At 27.5% G+C, this 27839-nt stretch overlaps 2 protein-coding genes across 5 annotated transcripts; one reads left to right on the top strand and one right to left on the bottom strand.

The window, feature by feature from the left end:
• Nucleotides 1-10: 10 nt before the first annotated feature.
• LOC132944523 (methyltransferase-like protein 22) lies at nucleotides 11-18616 on the bottom strand. 4 transcript variants are annotated; one of them, XM_061013911.1, is made up of 8 exons: nucleotides 17690-18029; nucleotides 13386-13552; nucleotides 5872-5994; nucleotides 5562-5750; nucleotides 4290-4460; nucleotides 1136-1235; nucleotides 809-1044; nucleotides 19-736 (listed from the first exon to the last, which is right to left on the bottom strand). In XM_061013911.1, exons 2-7 carry the CDS (start codon nucleotides 13480-13482, stop codon nucleotides 858-860), a joined length of 867 nt encoding a protein of 288 aa, XP_060869894.1. In that variant the 5' UTR covers nucleotides 13483-13552; nucleotides 17690-18029; the 3' UTR covers nucleotides 19-736; nucleotides 809-857. The 4 variants fall into 4 exon arrangements, with proteins under 4 accessions (XP_060869896.1, XP_060869895.1, XP_060869894.1 ...); XM_061013912.1 differs by lacking the exon at nucleotides 17690-18029 and adding an exon at nucleotides 18476-18616 and having other exon boundaries at nucleotides 18-1044; XM_061013910.1 differs by having other exon boundaries at nucleotides 19-1044; nucleotides 17690-18028.
• On the top strand, nucleotides 18545-26132 carry LOC132944521 (protein disulfide-isomerase). The gene is made up of 9 exons (XM_061013909.1): nucleotides 18545-18713; nucleotides 23351-23548; nucleotides 23652-23920; nucleotides 23991-24224; nucleotides 24286-24486; nucleotides 24547-24717; nucleotides 24787-24918; nucleotides 25083-25172; nucleotides 25739-26132. The coding sequence occupies exons 1-9, from the start codon at nucleotides 18545-18547 to the stop codon at nucleotides 25799-25801; spliced, it is 1527 nt and encodes a 508-aa protein (XP_060869892.1). The 3' UTR covers nucleotides 25802-26132.
• Nucleotides 26133-27839: the final 1707 nt, after the last annotated feature.

Raw genomic sequence — 27839 nt, 5'->3', positions numbered from 1 at the left:
CTCAAGTAGATATTTGATAAATATCTATAACACCATTAAATCTAACAGTTGGAATTATTTATTGTATCGGCATTAGACGCTAAAAGGTTTTTGTTGCGTGACATTCAGTGTTATCCACGGGGTGTCACGCATTTATGTTAAATTTTTCAAGAGTAAAAACATTTTCACTGTTTTACTTAGAACCTTAAGTTGGGTTAATGACCTTTATAAGCCTATTCAGTATTTAGGAGGGATGGTGGGAGAGCAACGTACAGCTTTACTGATCAATTATTTTAATGGAAAGAAGAGAGAAACCACGTCAAATTATTTAGAGACTTTTTTTATATAATATATATTTTGTATTGTTTGCAGTTGGCAATCAGTAAAGCTATAAGCAAATAAAAAGCATTTAAAAATAATTAGAATATTTGAGTACCTATCAATTGTTATAACGTATTGGCGGATTAAAACTAAATTATAATTATTATTATTTATTATTTATTTATAAATAAATTGTATTTTAGATTTTGAGAACAAGCCAGTAAAGAATGCATTTTAATTTGTGTGTATGGGTCGAATATTTTATATAATGTATTATTAATATAATATTAAAATGTTTAAATGTACGGTTATATAATACATGCTTTGTATATAATATCTACATTGAATATAGGCTGATTCTCCAGGCGTGCACAAACCTCACCAGTCACCACCATTTTTTCTGTTATGGTTAGGTTATGTTCAATAAAGATTAAAACTAAATCATAGTAAAACACTTGATTAATGCTTATTTAATTTAATATTGTTTCAATTACAATAATAACCTTACCCAAAAACCCAAATAGGCAATAGTCAATATATTAACGTACATTTTATTTTTACATGGAATGATTGGCGGTTAATTTGAATATAACTAGTTCTTTGGCTTTGTTATATTGGAAGTATTGTGAAAAATTGCAATCTAATTGTTGCACTTGACACCAATTGTTATTTTGTGATAACAAATCGCTGAAGTATTCGTAACATGGAGCACAAACTTCCAAATCAACTGAACTAAATACATACCTGAACAGAAATAGTTTGTTTTAACATGTAATATGTAATATATAGGTAGTAAGTACGTTATAAATGTATTTATATTTATTATATTAAGTACCTTTTTTCCATTCCTATATAAGCGGTTTTTCTAGGGGATATTGTCATTAATTTTTTTAGGGTATTGACAAATTGTTCAGTAATGTAGTTATCGTAAATCACTGAAAAAAAAATTATTGTATAGTATTATAATATATATATATATATTATATAATATGTAATATATTTTATAAAAAATACCTACCTATCATATTGTTCGCTATAGGTGAGTTGATTCCCGAGACCTACTTTATGTATTATAGTTGATTCCCTGGTCATTATTAGGTACGAGTAATGTCACGGTATACTGCAGGTAATCTCATTACCAGATACCAATTTTTAAAAACAATGTGTCATACATTTTTACAAAATTATTAAATTTTTTTAATAATAATATTTTATCTAATTACTAAATTTTTTAATAAAAAATTGAATGATTTTCAAATATGTAAAAACTTAAAAGAACAACATTTTTGAGAAACTTGTCAACCAACTTCCTCGTGGTGTATCTTGGATTAGGCTAATAGGCTGAATATTTGACTATATATTGAAAATAATATATTAAAATGACCAGGGAATCAACTCGTACATACTTACCTCTTAATGACCCGTGAATCAACTCAACGGTATCAGTACAGTATAGTGATGATCAAAATTGGTCTTGGTCTTGCGGTCTCACAAGACTCTTAATGCTGCATGACCAAGACCAAGACCAAGACTAAGACAAAGATTAGGCTGGTAAGAACAAGACCAAACCAATACCGAAGCTGCAAGACCAAAGCAAGACCATCACTGACACATGCAGTCTTTCAAATTTTTTTTTTCCCCGAAAACACATTAGTGTATCTAGATTTCATTAAGGCGCCTGGTGCCGATACTATTTTGTCCTCAAAACTACACTCTGCGGGAATAACGATACCGCCTTGTAAAATCAACCAAATTTCAATTTTTTTTTTTAATTGCTAGATGGAAATATTCTACAGCCCGCATCGGTCTCTGTTTTTCAATATTTTATTCTCAAACTTTATAATATGTCTAAAAAAAAAATACAATATTTTAAGACAATTATTTGAAATAAAATACAAAATCAGATATCGATGCGGGCTGTAGGAAGTCTTCTTCTTTCAGATAAAAAAATAGTCATCAAAATCCGACAATTCTACAAAGCTTGAGAGTTATTCCCGTAAAGTCATTTTTTGCGATATAATACACCCTATCACCCCCCCCCCCCCCGCCCCTAAATAGGTATCGGGTAGTAATTAGTAATAACCTATTGATATTTATTATAAATGTAATAGGAACTTACAAAGTTAGTTATGCTGGTAAATTGATTTATCAAATACAAATACAAGTAAAATACTATAAGCATAATTAAATAATTTAAAATGCAAAGTTCTATACGAGTATAATAAAAAATGTAATTGTTTGACTTGTTTTATGTTAATGTTTGAATTATTAATATACTATATAATATATTGGACTTAAGTTTCATCTTAGAGATCATAGTAAAAAACCTACACACAGCTATTTAGTTTTTTAAAACTATAGTTTTTTAAATATATTTTGTGAAAATCGCAAGAGTCTTGCGCAAGACCAAGACCAAGATCAAGATTGAATCTGCAAGACCAAGACCAAGATTTTTAAAGTCTTGGCCTTGGTACTGTTTTGATCATCACTAGTAAACAGGTACCCGGGAATCAACTCGTACGCAGCCATATTATTATATAGTGTGATCACAATTTATTTTATTTAAAGTAGGTAAATATTTCGGCCGGTAAAACTTTGACTTGATTTTGGATTTTTTTTTACTGCACAAAGGACTTAATATTTATTTTTATTTATTTGCATTATACAGATAAAAATATAATGTATAATGGGCCCCACTGCTTATGATCTAGCTCAATGCTCGAATAGGGGTCCATAAGTAGGTACTATTTAATATTTTCGATAAAAATTGTTATTTGACAAAGAAATATTACACTTATTTTTGCAAATTTAAATTTGTCATATTTTTTCTCTCAAGCTCAGCAATAAAGATTATTTTTGAATCACAAACCTCCCCCTTTTTGAGTTTGATTGAAATTTAAATTACATTATTATTTTTAAAATTTTTAAAATTTGAGCGATTGATAGTGAGTTAAAAAGCACACGAAATCAAATGGCGGTTCGATTTTAAAATAAAGGTGGGAAAGTGTGTACCACTCTGCTGTAGTGTTGTTTATTTTAGGTGTCGTGTAGGTGACAGTAATGAATATGACGTGTTAAATTTGAATTAAATTATATCAAATACTCATTGTACACGAAAATCGATTTTGAGCAAATACCTGGTCTGTCAGCCTATATTTATTTAACTATCAGTAATAGATACAATAGGATTTAGGTCGAATTATTTTTTGCCGAAAACATTTCATTTGAAAATGGTCATTGTTTGTACAGAATCTACTAATATAGGTAGGTACTTTAAAAGTTTCAAGTATACTACCGAATAATATTTTTAAATTACAACAAAATAACTGAAATTGTTATTCGTCATTTAAATATCTAATTAGGTACGTTCAAATTTGATTTACGTTAAAATATCTATAAAAAAAATTGTGTTTATATATTTTTTGGTTACAGTATATGAGCTACTTATAAGAATCCTTGTTTTTAATTTTCAATTCTTAGGTATAAAAACGCTTTTGAAAACTACTGAGAATTTTTTTTTTTGGCCTCTTGAATACACTAACTGAATTAATTTTTCAATGAGAAGCATTTTTACTGCCCCAAAAGGTGATGCAGACACAAAAAAATTAAACTCACCTCATTTTTATATCAATATATTTATCTTTGAATCTAAAATATATATTTAAAATATAATGAACAATTTTGTTTTACTGTGTATGAGTGGAAAAAAAGTTATAAATTTGAATTTGAAAAATAATTGTTATATATTTTACAATTGCATACCTCCATGCATATTACATTATTACTATTTTCTGCGCATTGTCGTAAAAAAACACTGAATAAAATTAAAGCATATCAGCCGAAATATTTAGTGTTATCTTAAATCATGATCACACTTATTCACACTGTGAGTTTTCAGTTATCAGTTCAAAATAATATTTATCATATAATATATTTAATTTTTAATTCTATCAATTTGTAATGTCAATAATATATAAAATTTAACGAACCATCTGCAGCTATTATAATATGTATATTTTTTAACTTCTCGCATAGTGCATCACTCAATAATTCAGGTTCATTGAAATTCAACGGCAAAACGGTCGTTCGACTGACGATTAAATCTTGATTTAAGTTTATGTTTTTTTCAATCATTGACAATATGTCTTTGTTGTTGATATCTAAAAAAATTCCAATTAAATGATAACAATTATTCATATTATTTATTTATTTATTGACGCCCAGGAGAGCAATATAGTGTACCTACATATAGATGCATTTAGAATTATGATATACATTTAACGTAGGTACATTAAATTTAATTAAATATAACAACTATTAATCTAATGGAATTAACAATATTCTTAAATATGAAGATATAATGAATACATATTTCATATATATATACCTATATATAAAATATTTTCTATGTAAAAAATGTATTATTGTTTAAAATTTAAACATAAACTCTGAAGTAGATTTACAATCGTAATTGAAGTCAAAATTATCAAGGCTATTGCCTGTTGCAACCCGAGCATTCGACTTCTAGGTTCTATCAGGTTCTTTACAACTATTGAACAATAAAATTGTGTGGGATAATGATTCATAATTCATAAAAAGTAATCTTAGATCTGGTGTAAAAAGTTGGAACCAACCAACCTACTTCTTCTAATATTTTGGGGAAATTAATATGTATCACCATTTAAAATTTTAAAAACAAAAGACACATCATTAAACTTACGTCTGAAGCAATGCCGTCAAACTCAAAGTGGGCCAAATATATTTAATAGTTAACTATACAAACGCACATACAAATTAATTGAAAAAAATATTTTATACACATTTTTAATTTTATCCATTACTTTTTTTTTATCTAAAATACTTAAATGACAGTTTATCAGAATATCAGACGATAACTTCGATGAGACAGAAAAGTAACATAATGTATATCTCTCGGCCTCACTAACATAGTTGTGACACGAATGGAAAATTGTATAATTTTTTTTTTCAACTAACTGTTCGTAAATATTGCTATTTACGGGCCATAAAAAAAGGAGCCGAGGGCCGCGTGTTTGATATGCCTGGTCTGGAGAAAAGTGCTAGTGTATACCTACTAACTTAACTTCAAAGCAAGTTCCTTCTTAGTTCCTCTATAGTGTTTTCTATTTTAGGTATATAGGTTAGTAGTATGCATGTAATATACTAATATGTCTACATAATATAGTATATTATATCATTTTTAAAAATCATAGTAATTTATCAATAGTAATAACCAGATTTACCTGTAAAAATGATTTCTTTGCAATACATGGCAGCTACGATACCAGTCAATCCTACTCCAGATCCAAGTTCCAATACAATTTGATCATTGGTGAAAATATCTCTGTTTTCCAAAATAAAGTCACCCATTAATAACGCGCTCCGCCACACTTGCATACCAACCATATTTAATGAAGTTCGATTTATATGTTCTACAATATGTCAAAGTCAAATATTAATTGTTTGTTATTGTTAACACAATAATGTTGAATCACATAATATATTATGTATATTATTATATATAACGGTATCTTCATAATAATTATTAATTACCTATTATAATGCCTTTGGCGAGCGGACTTCTTCGAACTACTAGATCACCATCTTCATCAATGGATAATTGTTCTGGACAAGGCTTATTTGGTTGGCATTTAAATTTAAACGTGCTCCTAACACCTAAAAACATTTGTTCGCATTTATGAAAAAAATAAAATATTTGTCAACTGGTTTTACATTTATGTATTTTACATTGTATATAATATTATGTACTATTCAGTATTCTATTTTGTATTTTTGTGATAAATACGATTCGAACACCAATATTTGAGGAATAAGTGCTCCGATCTGCAGGCTCCGGTCGAAACTAATACCTACTTATCATTTTTGTTTATAGTGTAACAGCATGATTACTGTTGTAATTATTGTTATTTTACAAATTTGTACTCATTATTTAACTATATACCTACTCACATCACCGAAAAATAATGTTAAAATAGCCGTAATTAACGATGTATAATATTATATTGTTTTCCGGTACTACTTCCGTGCGTGCGCCATGTTCTGTATTATGGTTACAGACGATTTACAGCACAGTAATCATTACAATGGTAGTATAATGATACCAACATTTCTATAAACTTCAGAATTTATTATGTAAATGGAAAATTCAATTATACAATAGCGTACAACCTATTTGTTTTGGTTGTGTAGATATTTATAACCGTATACTGTACACCATTGAGTGATCTGAAATATTTTACAACTTCATACAGTCATACACTGAAATTACATGTCATTACCAGGGCTCGGGACTTGAAGCATTTGCTTATTTTTATGGATTGACTTAAAATGTAGCAGAGTGCTATGGAAGTGTAAGCCGTGTTACGACACGTTCAATTATGAAATTTGAAAGTGCTTTTTTATGCTTTTTTCATCGATTTTTCAAAAAAATGCTTATTTCCAGTTTTCTGGTTATTTTTGCTTTTTTGACCAGTTGTTCTACTTTTTTATGGTTTTTTTTTACTGATAAGTTGTTTTTGATAGAATTAAAATTAAATCATTTAATGCTATTATGACGGTAAGATTTAATTAATTAATTTTTTTTCAACTATTTGTAAATATCGTTTACATTTTAATTTTCAGAAAATCCCTCGGAATATCTATAAATAATAATGCAAATTGTCTCGAAAGTGAAGTTTGATTTTTTTTATAGTATACAAATTTATTTATTTTTTTTGAATTTTCAGTTAGAAACTTTTCCTAGGTAATCATTATTTTTAGCACAGTTATACAAATTATGTCTATAGTATCTACTTTATCATATAAAAAGAAAGTTTTCTTTTTTTGATGAAATATTTTTGCTTGAATTTAAGTTTTTCAAATGCTTATTTGAGTGCTTATATTGATGTTTTTAAGCGCTTATTTTAAAGATTTTAAGTGCTATAAGTCCCGAGCCCTGGCCATTACATATAATAAATATATCTCAAATATAATTAAAAATCTATAATATATAATAAATAATCTATTATTATACTATTATTTAAAATCAATGATATTATATATTATAACTACTAAACCTCGATACCGCGTGTGGCGTGTATACTTATCTACAGCGATGCGTCACTAGATCCGGCAGACACTCATGACAGGGGAAGGCAATAAAAATTGTCTACCATTTTCCCCTCTCACAAGCGGCCATACAATTAATCGATTTCTAAACATTACCAATAATTTTGTTATAAATTAAATTATGTTGAATGTAATGCTACGGATGCATGCAAAAATGTAAGGCTCATGCCAAGTTTGGCAACTCCTAAATTGCCGTTAGAAAAAAAGTTCTTATTGGTTTTTTTTTTAAATGTCTAATTTTTCGACAACTTTGTGAATTAGGTAATAATAATAATATGTAATCGACATAAAATGTGTTAACTCATCTAATAATGTGTACGGAGTAGGTATACCTATAACGCATACGGTGTTATAATTAACTTGTGTTAGTTAAGTTAAGTCAACTTTATGAATGCTAAGTTATAATTTGAAATATCATGATTATACAAAAGTATAAGTATTTCAGCGAATTGGGTGTCGGGAACTGGGAAATCGCCAGATGTATGTAAATGTGTCAATGTGTCATACTGCAGTCATATACAAATTTGTATAAATAATTTAGTCAATAGTTAAACCAACTACCAGCACACGATACATTTGTTTACAAATGATAACTATAAACTAGAGAAAGGACTTATTCGTGCATACCTATTACCTATATACCTACCAGATACTTTACATATTATTTTCTAGTTGATCTTATTGCATGCTAAGTATAAATAGACAATAGTAAGTACAAAACACGATGTACAACTTTGTTAACTATGAAATTTAAAACCATAATAGTTTAAAATGGCTCTTCTGAACAATTTGATATTTTGAGGTAGCACCTTTTGGTTCTGAGTCCACGATTTGTAAATGTATATGCATATTTTGACTTTTTAGGAAATATTAGTTTTTAAGTGCATACAACGATGTTTTAGTGATTATTTTGATAGTTTATTGGAAATTACATAGGTTCCTACACACTTCCTACCTACTTATACTATATGGTGAATATTTTTTGTGAGCCAAAGTTAATAATTTATTTATTCAATTGGGTATTTGTTATAAGGTGGATAGACTATGGAGACCAATATTTATCATCTGCAGCAATAGATTAAGCCATTTATAGTTACATACACCTAATTTAGACTATAGGAGTTACGATAGACTGTAAAGGAAAAAATGTAAATTGCGCCCAATTAACGAAGGGAGAAAATTGTAATATACCTATGTCCAATACATTTTCGACATACATTTCTATACGTAGTAATTTGCGCCAAATAAATGTTGAGATACCTATCCCTTTCTGTGTAGTAAACACTAAACTTTGGAGGTTTTTTATGTACCTTCCTAAGTACCTATAATATGATTTTTATGAAATCCATTTAGCATTATCCTGCAGAGCCCAGAGAATATACCACGAAGAAATAATTTAATTTTTGGCCTATATGGCTATTAGGTTATTTCAAAATATTTTTATATTAGAAAAATTATATATTCAGTTAATAATAATAATAATGATAACAATAATACATTTGAGTCATGATATATCGATGATGTAGGTCTTACATTGTAGGATAACTTGAAAAACTCAGCCACTCGTTTTTTTTTATTTCCTCTAAGGTTAAGTTACGTTATTTTTTATTTCAATTTAACTTCGATAGTTATCATGATCGACTGTTTATTAAACTATTTCCGTAAATCACTTTTATGTGACATCATTTTTACATATTGATATTTCCGTGGGCCCTCATAGGGGCATGTTCAGTGGAGCCCATTATTCTGTTGAAGTAAATAATTACACAAATACACTCTATATACGTAAAAAAAGAAACAATATTTTGTTTTAATATAGAAAATTTTATTGTGTATTCAAAAAGTATTATCTACAGTTAGAACTTGTAATAATTTCGTGAGATATTTATTCTCCATGTTTAAATATTTTATTTTATAAAACTATGACCAGATGAATTAGATTTTAGGTTTCCAGTTAAATTTTGTTTTCATATTTTGTTCATTGTGCGGTGACTAACAATATAATATTAGTCCTTAAAGTATTGTTATGAACACATACATTTAGATATTCCATGGCGTTGCATTAAAATATTACATTAATATAATGTATAAGATCATTGATATCGATAATTAATTGATTAATGATTATTATAATAGTATAGCGATAAAAATTTGTCTTTTACGCATACAATTTTACCAGACTTTTACCAATAAATGTACAACAATGTTTAAATAGATATTGATCAATTCAAGGTCATTTTGATACTATATGGGGTGCAAATCATTATAGCCATTATAGGCACCCATTTTAAAAACCGAACAATGGCAGACGCAAATACTATATAATATACCTAGTACTCTTTTTAGTTTTACTAGATACCAGTTCAATAAAATCGAATGTAATTTACAAACGCCCGTATTATAGAGTGCAACACATTATACTAATTGTTTACGGGTATTAATATTAGATTGACTTGGTACGGTATTTAAATTGAATTCATTATGAAAGATAGAATGAAGGAGGATGCAAATTTATTATCATTGTACCAAACAAACATATTTTTATCCTCTTACCAAAGACTGCCCAAGAGTACTTATCCGTTTTATTCTTGTTAAATGTATTTTTAAACTTGTAATATTTACTGTTAATAAAATTGCCACAAATTATAATTTTTAATATTTACATATAATTAAGTCTCAGAGGAAAGGGGGAGTGTATCGTCTCGCATCACCCCCTCAAAACCACCACTGGTATTACATTGCGCACAGTATCTATCGAGGTATCTATATTTATCCTAGAATGATTGGCACCACGTGTGATCTATAAGTACCTGCCTATATAATTTACTTATATAATTTTCCAAGTTACCTATTGTGTGTTTCATTTTTTCTGAAATTTGGGAATTGTATGCAATGTTACATTTTTATAAACCATCACTATCTATTACAATACATTGTTTTAAAAAAATATAAATATGATGCGCTTCACACTGGCACACTGCACAGACACAAATGCCATATGTATTATGTATGTACCTAACTGTATACGCATTACTGGTTTGTGAAAGGAGGTCAATACCTACTGAAAATATTTAATTCCGTTAAACTGTATACGACAGTACGACACTATACGTACATCAATATATGTATAACAATTAATAATGTAAGTAATTGTAAATTGTAAGTGACTTATCTAAAAACAATTTTGTCATTCACATAATTTAATTTAATTTATAATAAATTATCAAGTATAATGTAGGTACCTATTCTATTTTTATCCTGCAGGCTCAACTAAAAATGACATTTAGGGAGTTCTAAAATATTATTTAATAATGTGCTTAACTATAAAAGAACCATCTTTTTAGGTAATAAAAATTTGATTTGTAAACGAAAATGATTTTAAAATTTTAAGTTAACAACAATAGACATAAAAACCAAGTCAATATTAATTTTATTTTTAATAATTATTGAACATATCCAGATAGCACGAATGTTAACAAATACCATAAGATATACTTTCAAATAATGTTTTTATTCTTTATTTAATTTAATAGTATTTATGAATATCTTAAATATATATAGCCACATAAAGCCATATAGTTAGCTGGTAGCTTCCTATCTACAATCTACTTTTATTTCAAAATATTAGTTCTGTATAATAATTAGACAATTATGTTATTTTCGTATATGCTTTAGTCATATTTTTCTGGACTTTATAGTTTATAAGCGATTCAAGATGCGCTGTTTGTTGCCTGAAAATAAATGAGGTCATGTTTGTGTAAGCTATAGGTACGCCATATTATCGGCAAACATTTTCCGAATTTACGATCCACCTTTTTTACTATATATATAGTTAGATAACTATACGGGCTATATATTATGGATGGGCCAAGTTGCATTTACCATAAATTCTTACAAAATATTTCGATCATCAAAAATAATATTATAAACCAAAATATATTTTATATGTTTTATTTTATTTAATAAAGGGACTAGGTAGTTTAATAAAATATATTATGTAGATTACATTATTAATATCTATACCTACCATACAGACATAGTTTAATAATTACATTTATAAATAAAAGTTGGTCTAGAGTCAAGATCTACATCAATATATTTTGATGCTTATAAATTATAATCACAGTTTACAAATTAAAGTACCATTAAAAAGATTCATCTCACTAGCTCATGTAGGAGTCAAGGGTACCTCATCATTGAGTACGCGTAGACCACTGTAATGGAAGTGTAAAAATTTAAATTAAATGACTAAATTAATTGCATACGAAAAACGATTCTGAGCGTTTCGCTAACATTTCGTAAACATTAGAATTTTAAATGCTTTTAAAAAAAAATCGTGACTGTGTTTTCGATATTATTAATTGGAGTCTGAACAACTGTGAGTAACCTTGCATTAAATTGTCAAGCTTCTTTACTCTAAAACAATGTTTTCATACATAAATCGAACTAAAAAAAGTTAATAATATCAAATATCTAATTATAGTCATTTTACACAAAATATTTTGAAAGTTATATTATGTCAAGTAAATGCTAATATTAATGCAAAAAAAAAACACTAAATATTCGGCGCAAATATCAAGATATTCATTTCATAATTAGGTACCTATACTACCTACAACAAAAAAATCAAATTGATTTTTAAAAACTGGTTTTGTTTAAGAATTCTCGTTTTTCCATTAATTTTTTTTATTAGTTTATTATTACAAGTATTAAACAACTTACTATAATTTATATAGTATTATAGTACTATATATTTATATTTTATATAGTATAGTAACATTATATATTCAACATAAAATTTTTACGGGGTTTCGAAGTGGCGTCGGTGATCTTATAGCTATTCTATCTTATTAATTAGTATAATTACAGTCTTATCCTTATTACAAATATTAAATAACGATTATGTCTAGGTGCTTAAAAATGTCAGAGCGAAACCAGGATTTTTATTTTTTTTTTGAAGGGGAGGAACAGCTGATAATGAATTTACACAGAGTTTGTTTAACTAGGGCCTCCCATAAGTTTAGCATACTGATGTCGAGTTCTTATTTTATGTATCGGTTCCTGTAAAACAGTGTTCTCAACCTTTTTTTACTCAACGCCCCTTTTAGATTTTCAAAAATCTCATTCCACCCGTCTCTGATTTGTATATACTAAATTCTTAAATATAATAAAATTAAACGCACCCCTCAAATTTAAAAAAGCCCACAAGCGGGATGTACCACCCATGTTGGAAATCACTGCTGTAAAGCTATACAAATTTGTATTTGCAATAACTTTCATAAGTCATAGAAATAATTTTTTTATTATAAAATAGATTAATACATAATAAAGTATTTAAATAAGTTATTTTATAAAATGAATGAAGTTTTAAAGATAGTTAAAATTTTAAAATATAAAATACCTATTGGTACTAAAACTTAATACCAAAAAAAAAAAAAATAAGCACCTATTTTCGGCATGTAACAACTGATCATCTATTTTATATTTACCACCTATGGATTTAAGACAATTCGATAAAATCAATATAATAGGTATAACTATAACACCTATACCATATATTTTAAAGTAGATATTATATAATAATAATTTATGGATGTAAAAGGTATCATTTAATATATTAGGATGATTTAATTTTATTTAAACAGTTGTACTGAAGTTGGATGGTATACATATTACATAGGTACCTAATACATATTATATGATATAAAATATTATAGGCGAATTTCATATTTTTCACATATTGTAACATTGTGCGTGCCTACTTTAAAAAATAATGTTTTATCCATTGTAGTTAAAAATTAAATGACAATATACCTACTAGCTACTACACGCTTAGATTAAAATTATACAATGATTTAACCAGGTTAAATGTATTAATTTAAATTGTTAGAACTATGCTCTATCTTATTATTTATTACTTATGCTTAAAAAAAACTTACTTCTGATGTTATGAGTATCACCAGATTCATGTTCCTCGTTCAATTCTAGAAATAGTTCAGATTGTAAAGTATTTGTTGTGTTACTTGTAGTTTCCATATTTTTATTTTGTCAAATTAAATTAATCGATATGAAATATTTGTACAAATATGTTATAACACTCGCATATCTAAAAGAACATAACATAAAATATAATAATTAATGCTCAAACGTTTAAATAAGCACATAAGAATAGCCAGGATTCTATTAAACGAATGCCAAAAAAAAAATAAAAAAAAATACGCTCAGGGTTTGTGATATGATTATTATAGCCAACAAACTCGGCCAACTTTATTATACCTACTATAAATTTGTTTTATTGTTCTCACTCCTCAATAAGTATTTAGTATATTATGTTTAAGTAACCAGTACTGTCAATTTAATAGAGTATATTTATAAACGTACTTACGTACTACGTATATACATATAATTGAGTCTATTTTTTAAATAAATTGATTTCATAATTGAAACATATCAAAATTAATGTTATAAAAATTGATCTTAAGATTGTTTCCTTTTAGGTAGTAATATTTTTATTCACCCTATTTACAATTTTCTCTGCAGTTACACATAGTCACATAGATTGGAGATCAAAACTCAAAAATATGAGTTAGTTATAAGTTATAACAATAAAACAAAGGTCAACAATTATATTAAAGTTAAAACTGGAACGTTATTATAGTAGGTAGTTTATACAAAAAAAAATAGGATTAAACCTATAGGAGCCTCTTGGCTCTTGGGTGACGACTGCACAACAAGGACATAGGTAGGACGGGTAGATACAGATAAAGAGCATGGGAGTAACTATAGGATTCAATAGTTACTGGGACTAGACTATTATAGAGTCATTGAAAACCAAAGTTTAAAATAAACCATGGAGGGCAAAACTTCTCACACTCAACCATCACGAGCGTCACAACAGTTTTATAGTCAGTATAGTCTCAGAGATTCGTGTTGAACAAAGTGGGCAAGTGGGTAACAGATTTACCATGTACATATACACTAGGTGTCGTATAAGTCATTGTAATGGAAGTGTTAAATTTGAATTCAATGATATAAAATCATTGTATACGATTCTGAGCGAAGATGGTCTATCAGCCTACATTATATTATATGCTAAATATATTTTATGAATTTTTGATATTAAAGTAATTTATTTTACTATTATATAGTAATACAGCGTTTTTTCGAAAACATTCTATTTTAAAATGCTCGGTGCGTGATGTAGAAAATAAAATAATATATTTTAAATGTTTCAAGTATACCTACCCAAAAATAATATTTTTAAATTACAACAAAATAATTAAAATTGTTATTCTCTGTCTAAATCTGATTTTGTTAAAAATTGAACCAGACATATTTATGAAACAAATGTGTTTATATGTTTATTGGTTTAAGTAATAATTTATAAGTTTTATAATTACTTATGAGAAACCTTATTTTAAATTTTCAATGCTTAGCTATATAAATATTGAACATTTTATAAATTTTCAATTATAAAAAAATTTGAAAATGTCATAATTATATCTTTAAATGCTCGTAAAAAAATCGTGCATATTCATCTTTTATATTTTTGAACTACTATCATAACAACTAGGAGGACCTTGTATTCCATTTTCAAGCTTTTTGATCCAGCGAGATTTGTTATCAATATTTAATAAAATAAACATTTGGTGACAATTTTAAGTAGATGTATCTACATATGTTTATTAGATTCTGAGCAGAGCGATGAATGTATTGGTTTTACAATGATGTTTGTTTGTTGTTTTTTTTGTGTCCATCGTCGCACTTTTTGGGGCAGTAAAAATGCTTTGATGTTCAACTTCGGTATCTTGTTTGATGGGAAAGTGAGTAAAAAAACACACATCATTGTAAAATCGATACATTTATCGCTTCGCTCAGAATCTAAAATGATTTTGTAGTCAAATATTTATAAAGAATAAACATTTTATAGCTACAAGAATTGGACATTTTTTATAGTTATTTGAAGGTAAAATTTGGACGAAATTAGATACATTAAATAACTATTCTTGCAAGAAAAACGATTTCAGTTATTTTTTTTGTAAATTTATAATATTAATTCAACTTAGGTACCGGCTACCACAGCGTATTAATATAATAAGTAGGCAATAACAATATAAATATAATATAAAATATCCTAGACTGACAAACCGTCTTCACTCAGAATCATTTTTCGTATACACTGATATTGTATCATTATAACCTACTGTACAGCAAAGCAACATCCACTTATACCAAATTTTTATTTTTTAATTATAACAAAATAAGAAAATTGTTATTTTACGGGTGAATATCCGGTCAACTTATAATTTATATTACAAGTATATTTTTTGATATTATTGCTAATGTACTTAATTTAAGGTTGAATTAATTTTTTTCGAAAACGTTGCATTTGAAAATGTCATTGTGTGTATAAAGTATAAAAGCATACTTCAAAAAAGTTTCAAATAACCACGAACAATATTTTTAAATTACAACAAATTAACTAAAACTGTTATTCTTCGTTTAAATATCTAAGTTCATCCAAGTTTGAAATTAAAATATCGAAAAAAAATCCGTATATATTTTGGTTACAATATGAAATACTAGGTAGTTTAAACCTTGTTTAAAATATTCAATATTTTTGATATGAAATTGGACACTGTATACATTTTAAACTAAAAAATAATTTTTACATTTTCGTGATTTTGATCAATTTTGTCAAATGGTTTTTAAAAAATCGTGCAAATTGCATTTGTAATATTTTTGAATGTCTATTATAAAAAACGTTTGAGGAAACTTGTATCACATTTTCAAGCTTTTTAACATAACAAAAAATTAGTTAACTACATTAAAAAATAAAACAAATCAAAAATTTCTCATGTCTATAAAATATAAATTGCTCGACATGTTTAGAACATTTAATCGTGTATAGAGAAAATGCTAGTATAAACATTTGGTGAACATTTTAAGTATCTACGGTTATTTGTTTTTGAATTTCAACAAAATATTAAGCATTGATTGTTCAGAAATTGTTAATTTACGGGTGAATATCCAATCTCGTAAAAATTTTAATATCAAATTCTCATAGAAAATCAATGTTACTTTCCAATTAACTTTTTTTTTTTTGAAAGGTAGAAAATATGGTTTTATAAACAGTTGGTGAAATTTTAAAGTATTGACGGTTATTAGATGTATTATTAGTTTTTAGTTATACCAAAAAAACAAAATCAATTCTGTCAAAAACTGGTTTTGCGTAAAAATTCCCGTTTCTCCTAATTTTTTTTTTTGTTTTTTCCTACGCTTGAAAAGTACAGGAAATTTTAAATTCTGAGTGGAGTGATGAATGTATTGATTTTACAATGATGTGTGTGTGTGTGTTATTTTTTAATTTTTTGTAAATACCTATCTCTGTACAAGAAAAGTAGAATAAATAAATAATAATGCTTCGAATTTCAGCCTCAGTAACTTTTCTGAAGTGAAAGTGAATCTAGTTGGTGCATTTGAGTGGTAAAAATTCAAAATTCTCAGTAGGTACCTAGTTTTCAAAAACGTCCGAAAAATACATGAAATTTTACGAAAAATCCGTTTCTAAAAAATCAATTTTGGTTTTAGTTGTAACACCCGAATTTTTAAAAAATTGTATTTCTTCTTTTAATTTCACGGGTAAACGATATAAGGACCACGCATTTTCTTAAATTGGAAAACACCGATTTTTTGCAATGCAGTCTGCGAAATAAAATTTCTTAAAATATTCTCTGGGATATATTATAGCCTGTAACCCGTTATTCGTAATGGAATATGGTGATGAGCTGCAATATTTAAGTTGTGTCGGTCACCGATGTCCTCATCTACCTACCTACTACGACAAGAGGCTGGAGGCTGAACGGTTTGAACATAACCTAATTGTTTTACTAAGACGGATACATAATTACACGTCATGTTTCATTTAATTGCCTAAGTAATGTGGTAGGCATAAAGAATTTCAATAAGGAAATACGAAGTACGTGTCGATTTAATGAGGTACTGAGGGATAAATCACTAATGGAAATCAGTGTACAAAGTCAGAAAGTCTTAGTAATATTTTGGTAATCACGGACATCTTGATTCTTAAAAATCGTTGTAATATGATATTCTGGAATCAAGTGTACAGTATCTGTACCAGTGCCGCGCCACTGTGTCAGTAATACCTACCACGAGTACCACACTACCTACCAGTTGCCACTATATCTATAGTTGCTACCAGTAGGCAGTTGTAGTTACATACCGGCCCATATTGAGATCTGGTTCCTCCAATACTTGGATAGTAAGTTGGATGACTATCTTCTATTGAGACCACGGACTAAGCTATACTTAATAGGTGCACTAAACATGCCATAAACCAAGAAAATATCATGAATATTAGTTATGTGGGTAGTGGCTCCAAAATATTTTTATTCTTCCAACAGTTCCAACTCGAACATTCAGTGAAATCAATAATAAAATATATTATCAACAATATTTTTTTGTTGTTGCCGTGTCTGAAACGAGATAAGACATAATATGAGCACAACGACACTGCCAGCCAAGCGGCAAGGCACGAGAGTGAGAGAGAGAAAACGCGGACGACGCATACTACAATTATTATTGGTTCGAAAATGTGTGCGCGTGTACACTGCGCTCGCGGACCAATGATCGGGCACCACGAGCCAGTATGAACATTTTGTTTACATCATCAACATTTTATCAGCGGCGTACAGCACCGCGACCGCACATTTTCCCGTCACTATTCGCACAACCAACGTAGCAGCGGTCGTCGTTGTCCCCCCCTGGAGTGGTAATACCCGTCAGATCCGATAAGTTTCATTTTAGATTTCAGGGTTTTCAAATTTTACGCATCCACGTCGAATCATCACTACAATACAGCACTCGCCGGTAAGTACTAAAAGGTCGTCTACTACGAACGCCGTGTCAACGGCTGTAGTATTGTGGGTCGATCTCGACGTCCACGGTTGTGTCGACGTTACTTTATAACAATAATTACCGGTGTGGAGGACGGTGACCACCTACTCACCTTTTACGTTGTATTCTTTATGACGTGTTTTTTTCTGTTGTTCCGTGTCTGCAGAATCGAATCGACGACATGATTCTTCACGTAGCGTTCGCAGCGTTCCTGTTGGTTAACTCGGCGATCGCCGACGCCGGTGTCCAGGAACAGGTGGCCGTCGAGTCAGACGAGGGCGTGCTTGTGTTGACCAAAGACAACTTCCAAAGTATCGTCTCGTCGTCCGAATACCTGCTCGTCAAATTCTGTGAGTATACGTTTTATTGCTGTCGTGTTCACAAACCCAGAAATTTTGTATCGTTTTAAAGGTTAGAAAACGTCACAATGACCCCATATAATTTGAGAACTGTAGACACTGAGGTTTTCCCATTGATCAAGCCCCATATTATTCAGAGTGGGGAGAGGGAGATCGACTTTATGGCTTTGTTTTTTTTTTGCAAATATACATACCGTAATACAGTACCTACACAAATATAATTATATTATTTTGACTAAAAGGAGCTCATACTTGGCAAATGTAAAATAATGTCTAGTTTCTCTGGACTAATAGGTACATTTTATATATAATGGTATCACAATTTTATATGTAATATAATGTGTGTTAAAATAGTTAAATATAATTTTAAACTTCATAGCTTTAAAAGAAAAATTCTTAGAATTCTAATCAATAAATATGAAGAGGTACTAATCAAGCTATGATGGCTTTGACATCCTATTTTTATCTTTTTCCTCTACAAATATTGGGTATTGTTTTATGAGAAAATATGTTTTAGGTATAATTCTCATTTTTTGATAGTTAATAATTATTTTAAAGTTACAATAGCAAATTACTTAGGTACTTAAATAACAATTTATTTTTCTTAAAATATTTTCTTAATCATTTATCTATACTCAGTTCCAAATATGAGCGTAACGGGCAGCGACCTGTTTCCGTCTGGCGGTGTGCAACCAGTGGAAGGGGAAAAAAGTGCACATAACTGGTGCTCTATTATTTGGAACAGGCTATAGTTTATAAATAAAAACTGTTTAGCTTATTATTCAAATGGCTTTATTAAATTAATAGCTATAGTCATTTATTATTTTTCCATCTGAGAAAATCATGTCTTTAATATGATTATGTTGAATAGATTAAATTAATTGATATTAGGTATATTGAACAATATTAATTATAGAATGGTGCTATCAAAACTTTAATATACCTAACATTATTTCTTATTAGTCATAGGTTTATCACTTCATTCATTATAATTAATAATTATAATTTAGAACATATATCCTATTATTTTTGTATATCCTGAATAATATTATATTCAATGTTATTAAGTATATTATATTTAACTTTGCCATATGTACAATCTATTTTACTATAAACATATTTTTCACAAAACTTTGTTTTTTATTATTAATAAAAACTCATATATGTACCTACTACTTATTATAATATATAATATAAAAATACTCACAGTATTTATAATTTAAATATTTAAAACCATATTTTTGCTTGGTCTGAATTTTCAGACTAATATAACAACTGATAAAAAAAAGAAAACATTTTTTTTTTAATGCATATAATAATTTAAATGATGACAAAATTAATTTTCAATTAGGGTAAAATTACCTAGAAAATAGGGTTTTGAGATATGTTACCAATTTTACTATAATTTCACTACAAATTGTATCCAAATAATATTTATTATAATTATTTATATTTGTTAAAAGCTTTCTTAATTAATAATGTTTAAATAAAGTATAATCTTATTATTACTATTTCTATTGAGAATTAAAATATAATACCTAGGTATCTAATTAGTACTATTAAAATAGATAACCGGTAACTTAAGTTTAATACATAATATAACGATACATTCTTACATCCATAGTCCATACAAAATAACTATATTTTACTGCTTTGTGTTGACTATCTTTTATATATATATATATAATGTAATGACTAAATACATACCTTTATTTAACTAGACTAATTCATTTATTCAGAATAAAATATTTCTTATGTTTATTGCATTTTTTAGCTATCGTGAAAGTTTATTATTTAATTTTGTTATCTTTTTTATTATCTTCTACTTCCTTTTGAGTAATTGCACATAATCATAATTGTTTTAGATTCTGAGTGAAACGATGAATGTATTGATTTTACAATGATGTGTGTTTTTTTTTTTATTTTTTTTTTTTTTTTATTTTTTTATTTTTGTGTCTGTGTACACGATAAGTAGTCGAAATAATGCTTCGATTTTCGACTTCAGTATCTTGTTCGATGGGAAAGTGAATATCGTTGGTGCATTGGGGAGGTCAAAATTTTAATTTCCCAGTAGTTTTCAAAAGCGATGTGAAAAACAAAAGAAAAATTAAGAAAAAACGGGAATTTTTACGCAAAATCGATTTTTAACAAAATCGATTTTGGTTATTGGTATAACTCTAAAACAAATGACCGTAGATGCATGAAATTTTCACTGGTTGTTTATATTTGCATTTTCTATACACAATACAATTTTGAAAATAATTTGACTTTTTTTGAACTGTTTACGGACATTGTCAGTTTTCAGTTTTTTTAAATTTTTTTTCTATAAATATCAATAAAATTTTATTTGTTGGGTAAAAAAGCTTGAAAATTTAATAGAAGGCTCCTAGGTTATTGTTTCAAAGGCAGATGAAAAAAATTAAAAATCCTTAGTCACAGTTTTTTTTTATACACGTTTAAAGTTCAAATCTTGAAAAAATACGGAAAAATCACGAAAATTTGCAAATTATTTTGAGTTAGAAATTCATAAAAAATTTTCTTTTTAAATCTAAGATTTTAAAATCTAATACAAGATTCCTCATAAGTTTGTCTAACTTTATCAAAAAAAAAATTTCTACAAGAAAGTCAAATTAAATTTTTATGAGCGTTTTAAATTCATATTTTTACAACATTAGATATTCACTCGATTTCTCATGTACCGATTTCCTTATTTTCTTGTAATTCAAAAACGAATAACTGTAGATACATGAAAATTTCACTGAATGTTTATATTAGCATTTCCTATACACGATACAATTTTGAAAATATTTTGACACTTTTTGAGCTGTTTACGGGCATTTTCAGTTTTCAATTTTTTTAGTTTTTTTTTCTATAAATATCAATAAAGTTTTATCTGTTGGGCCAAAAAGTGTAAAAATTTAATACAAGACTCCTGATATATTTTTACAATAGCAGTTGAAAAATATTGAAAATACATAGGCACAGTTTTTTTTTATAAGCATTTAAAGATCAAATTTGGACAGAATTTATCAAAATCTCGAAAATTATCAACCATTGTAATTAATAAATTATAAAATGTTCAGTTTTTATAGCTAAGGATTGAAAATTTAAAACAAGATTCCATGTAAATAGATAATTCGGTTACCAAAAAATCTAAAAAATACACAAGCACAGTTTATTTGTATAGTCATTTTAAGTTCAAATTTGGACGAAATTACATAAAAACCTAGAATAACTATTTTAGTTATTTTGTTGTGATTGTATAATATTATTCGTGGGCACTTGAAACTTCTAATTTGTAATATTTTCATCGATATATTATGATGATAGTATCACGGTTTGTTGTTGATGTATAACGCGTTATATGTACCTAATGGATATTGTGATATGATTAATTTGGAATTTATTATAGGTCAATTTTTTTTTTAATACCATAGATAAGTGTATAATATGTCTTATACCTAGACTGACATATCGTCTCCACTCAGAATCGTTTTTCTTATACAATGATATATCATTGAATTCAAATTTAATACCATCCATTATACAGTGACCCACTTGTAACCTACAGTACAGCAGAGCGACATCCACTTGCCCACCTTTTTTTTCTATTTATGTTTGACGTTTGTATAGTACAATATATTTTGTAAATTTATTCAAATATATAATATTTATCTTTATTTATATAATTATACAGTAGAACCTCGATTATCCGAACTAATTGGGACCGCATCTAGTTCGGATACGCAAAAGTTCGGATATTGGAAATATAAAATAAAAAATGTTTATAATATTATGTATTAATTATTTATTATTATTATAAATATATTATTAGAATTGCATTACATATTACATTACATTATCAGATATACATTAAATTATTAGAAATACATTAGGTACATACATACATTATTAGAAATAAATAAATACATAATTAAATACATGACATTTATTATATTTTTTTGACATAATTATCAATACCTGCCGGACACAAGTTTTCATGTTCGGATAACAGAACGTTCGTATACGCTAATTATAGTTCGGATAATAGAGGGTTCGTATAACGGAGGTTCGGATAATCGAGGTTCTACTGTATCTTATATTAGTATTATTCCATATTTATATACCTATGAAAAAAAAAATATGGCTGTATATATTTAAATATCTGGGCATTATATGACAAACATTCATCTTAGATACCATACCTTAAAGCTATGTAGAATATTTGTTTAATAAATGTGTAAACCAATAACAAAAGAAATATTCAGTTTCTCTATGGGATATGACATCAATGTAAATCATATCTACACGGCTCATTTTATAAAAATTATGTGTAATTAAAATTTATAAGCTGTAAATTTATATCATAAGAACTATGAAAACCAAATACCTACAGTAAATCTCCTTATAACGGACCTTCTTTAAGACAGAGATCTCCTTACAATGGAAAGTAACAATAGTCACGTATAATCTATATCCCGTTTATTTTAGTCTCCCTACAACGAAAAAATCACTTCCGTTCTAAGAGGTTTTACTATAACATACTTAATAAATTTCAAGTTTGTGATGTATCGTTGATGTTTATTTATTTATTTTATAATTTTGGTTGTTTTGTGTACATTTTGTAGATGCACCATGGTGTGGTCACTGTAAACAATTAGCACCAGAATATGCAAATGCAGCTCAACACTTAGCCCAAAATGAATTATCAGTTAAATTGGGCAAAGTAGATGCAACTATTGAGAGTGACTTGGCTGAACAGTTTGGAATCCGTGGGTATCCAACTTTAAAGTTCTTTAAAAGTGGAAAACCAATTGACTATTCAGGTACAAAAAATAATTTAGTTTTTTAATTGTTAATATTATTTAAAAAGTATTCATCAAATTCTCGTTTTATAATAATAATTATTATTTTGTATATTAACACTAGGTGGCCGAACTAAAGATGAAATCATTCAATGGGTGTTAAAGAAATCTGGACCAGCTGCAAAAGTATTGCAATCAGAAGAAGAAGTACAATCATTCATTGAAGGAAAACATGTTGCTATTGTTGGTTATTTCGAAAATTTAGAATCAGATGCTGCAAAATTATTTTCAGAATTAGCGGATTCTGTTGATGATCATCCATTTGGTCTTGTATCAGATTATTCTAAATTCTCTAATTTAGAGCACAAAGATAAATTTGTTTTATATAAAGATGTAAGCATTAACATTGTGTTATGTAATTTATTATTTAAGTATTAACTATATATTTTTGTACTAATTTTAGTTTGACGAAAAGATAGTTCCATACGATAAAGATATTGCCAATGTTGAAGACATCAAGACATTTATTTTTGTTCATTCGTTGCCTCCCATTATAGAATTCAACCAAGATACTGCTCAAAAAATATTTGGTGGTCAGATTAAGAGTCATTTGTTGCTCTTCTTATCTAAAAAAGAAGGACATTTTGAAAAATTCATTGATGACATTAAGCCGGTTGCACTTGACTTCAGAGGAAAAGTAAATTAAATCATATTTTAATAAATTCATATCTAATTAATCTGAAATTGTTTTTTTTTAGATTGTGATTGTTACTATTAATGCTGATGAAGAAGAACATCAAAGGATTTTGGAGTTCTTTGGAATGAAAAAGAATGAAGTACCAAGCATGAGGGCAATCAAACTTGAAGACGATATGACCAAATTTAAACCAGAATCTCCCGATTTAACCGGAGAAAATGTGAGGAAATTTGTTTCCGATTTTGTCGAAGGAAAAGTTAAGGTATGATGATATTACTTATTAGTTATTGGATATTATTTTTAACATAACATTTCTGTTTAGCAACATTTGCTCTCTGAAGAATTACCCGAAGATTGGAACAAAACTCCAGTCTGGACTTTGACTGCTACTAACTTTGATAGTGTAGCTTTAGATTCAACTAAGAATGTACTTGTAGAATTTTATGCTCCATGGTGCGGACACTGTAAACAGCTTGCACCAATTTTCGATAAAGTAAATAAATACAACCTAATGTTTTTTTTACTTCAACAAAGTTTTTATTTTCATTAATTTATATTTTAGGTTGGAGAATATTTTGCCGATAAAGATGATATTGTCATTGCAAAAATGGATGCTACAGTTAATGAACTTGAGCACACCAAAATTTCCAGCTTCCCTACACTGACATACTATCCAAAAGGAGATAGTCCAAAAGTATGTTAATTCATTTTACTGTTTGTATTTGTATTGCAAATCAAACAAAATTTAATTTTTCTTTCTATTTGTTCTTAAAACTATTCACATTGTGAACATTTTAAAGTGTTGTAGAATATTATTCTATGAATGACTTCATTAATTGGTTACATTTTATTAAACAGGCCATTGAATATAATGGAGACAGAACATTAGAAGCAATCATTAAGTTTATCGAAGCTGATGGAAAACAAGAAAGTTCTCCTAGCACAACGGTAATTAACATTATATTGTTATAAAAAATGAATAGCCATCCTCACTAATGAGTCCATATATATTCCCGTTTCTACTTCTGATTCAAAATTGAAATTTTGATTTAAAACTGTATATTATCTGGAAAACAGGCGTGACAATTCTATTTCCAATCACATTAAAAATATACATAATTATGGTCGTAATGATAAACTAAAAAGTTGGAAAGAAACCCGTTTAAGTAGACTTTGAATATTCCATTCAACCACCTAACACATGCCTATGTAATGAAAAACATAATTCTCCATTCTGTGATCCCTGCACATCTCGTTTAACATTAAACATGTATTTGAAAGAAATGACGAGTACAAACAAGAGCCTTATCAGACATCCTGTCTAAATCCCCAATTGAACATTGGTTGGCAGGCCACACTATAGAAAGATAATAAATATTTTCTAAATGTATGTTTTAATTTTGTATAATATATGTTTGGGCTAATAATAACAGTCTACTGTTGAATCTTCACTTAAATAAATTAACAATAATATTATATAGTAATTATAAATACATGTACATGTTATTTTACAGAGCGAGGAAGGAGATGAAGAAGAAGAAGAAGTAGAACGCGAGAAGCCTAAAGATGAATTGTAGATATTATTTGTAAAGAAATGTTTATTATTATATTTTTTTTTTTTTTTTGTTCCGTCTTGTGAAAAACTTCAGCGCATAGAGTTAGAGTTCGACAATTGGACTAATACCTAATTGTGTAATAGCTAATTTTGGTTGTATTTACATTATTTAAACTATAAAATTGGTATTATTACGATTGTAAGAAAAACAATTTTAATTTAATTTTCATGTTGTCCCCTTTCTCAAGACTGTCATAGATGGTTCTGAAATAGACTTCTTAAGAACCATATTTTATTTTAAATCCATGTCTATGATGTTTCCTTGTTAAGTAAAATAAAAATAATAAAATTAATATTGATATTTTTAATTAATTCATGAATCATTATTTTAAGTTATAGTTAAAAACATTTATTTATTAAACCACAATTACTCAAATTCTTGAGTAATTTAATTCATGGATCTTTTTACTAATTTTATATACTAATAATAATTTAATTCTGAAATTAATTTTAATGGTAAAATTTAGCCATAGGTTTTATTCATACTTTGATACAAATCATCATATATATTTTTTTTACATTTGTTATGTATTAAAACAAACGTGGGTGTATTTTTATTTTATCATAATGTTTTAACATCACAAAAATTCATATTTTTACTTCATTTGGTTTGTTAAAATGTTATCTTTTTGTAGTTATTTTAAAATAAATGCTTTATAATTTAATATCACTTTTAACTTATTTTGAGTTTATTATGATTATTTCAACTGCGGCCAGTTAAAGGTTTTAAGACGCAATTTTAATGAAATAGTAGAACCATAATATTAAAAAAATTGTGATAAAGTAATAGCATTTGAGTTTAATTTAGTTATATTTAATAAGTGTATAATTGCTACACGTGATGACGTTTTACCAAATTGTTTTCTGATGATAGTCTATAATGCCAAGTGCTAAAATGTATATTATATTAAAATTTTTAATTCAGAAATGTTAATATAAAAATTTATGATATATCATCAAAAACTTCTAAGACATAAGATTTAATGTTATAAATTATAATTATAACCTTATAATTACTTCAAGTATATTATAATATTATCGATTATATTTTGATACTGAGTGCTCTAAATATTTAATGTAATCCTACATTGTAATGTTCATGTTCTATATAAATTATACATTTAACAGTTAATACTAGAGAATATATATATATTTTTTTTTAAATCAGTTTTTACCATCATACTTTCATCCTGACCTGTTCCTTTCTGATGTTTCCCATTTGGAACATTCACTAGCTATTTCAGAAATTGTTAGTTATTCAAAAAATTACTTCTTAAAAATGTAAGCTTAGTACATACTTAATTCTTAAGAGGATGTCAGCGCACTATTGGTTTTCTCTTTCTGGCCCACGCACAACATAGACAAAACGCATTTGCGCAGAATCGTTTTTTCTAAGTTTTTAAGTAATCTTACAGTAAAATCACCCATTACAAAAAAGATAGAGAATAATATTTTTGAGGGAATGTCATATCAATTTCTTTAACTATTGTTTCAAAACAATTTAAACATCATTTAAATTTACAACATTTTTTTGTTTATTTTGAAACTCAAATATATAATCAAATAACAATAAAATCTAAAATCGATACGACATTCCCTCAAAAATATTACTCTCTATATTTTTGTAATGGATGATTTTACTCTAAGATTACTTGAAAACATAGAAAAAACGATTCTGCGCAAATGCGTTTTGTCTATGTTGCGCATGGGTCAAAGAGAGAAAACAAATAGTGCGCTGACATCCAATCTTAATGGAAAAAAATGATTTTCAAATAGTAATAATATATTTTTAATTTGATAACCTGAAATAAAATCCTAAAAAAGTTGTTGTACAAAATGTATCGATAATATTGAACTAATAGTTTTCCTGGTAAATGGTTGAAAGTTATAAGCATTTAAAGTTTTGACTGGATAACTGGGACCGTCAAAAAAAGTTATATAGGCACTATTTTAAAACCAACGACTTCTGCCAGAATGTTGCGTCTTTTTGATGACTTAAT

The sequence above is a fragment of the Metopolophium dirhodum genome, chromosome 5 (genome assembly GCF_019925205.1).
Source record: "Metopolophium dirhodum isolate CAU chromosome 5, ASM1992520v1, whole genome shotgun sequence".
NCBI lineage: Eukaryota > Metazoa > Arthropoda > Insecta > Hemiptera > Aphididae > Metopolophium > Metopolophium dirhodum.
Note: the sequence above shows the minus strand (reverse complement) of the source record. Positions and strands in the feature narration are given on the sequence as shown.

Excerpts from the sequence above, each read along its gene's own strand:
- LOC132944523 (XM_061013912.1), bottom strand. The coding sequence starts at position 13,482 with ATGGAAACTACAAGTAACACAACAAATACTTTACAATCTGAACTATTT. Across the intron at positions 5,995-13,385 it reads TGATACTCATAACATCAGAA|GTGTTAGGAGCACGTTTAAA; the intron begins GTAAGTTTTTTT and ends AAATGTTTTTAG. Across the intron at positions 1,236-4,289 it reads TATTATAATAGCTGCAGATG|TGATTTACGATAACTACATT; the intron begins GTTCGTTAAATT and ends TTTTTTTTTCAG.
- LOC132944521 (XM_061013909.1), top strand. The coding sequence starts at position 18,545 with ATGATTCTTCACGTAGCGTTCGCAGCGTTCCTGTTGGTTAACTCGGCG. Across the intron at positions 18,714-23,350 it reads ATACCTGCTCGTCAAATTCT|ATGCACCATGGTGTGGTCAC; the intron begins GTGAGTATACGT and ends TACATTTTGTAG. Across the intron at positions 24,487-24,546 it reads TTGTCGAAGGAAAAGTTAAG|CAACATTTGCTCTCTGAAGA; the intron begins GTATGATGATAT and ends ATTTCTGTTTAG.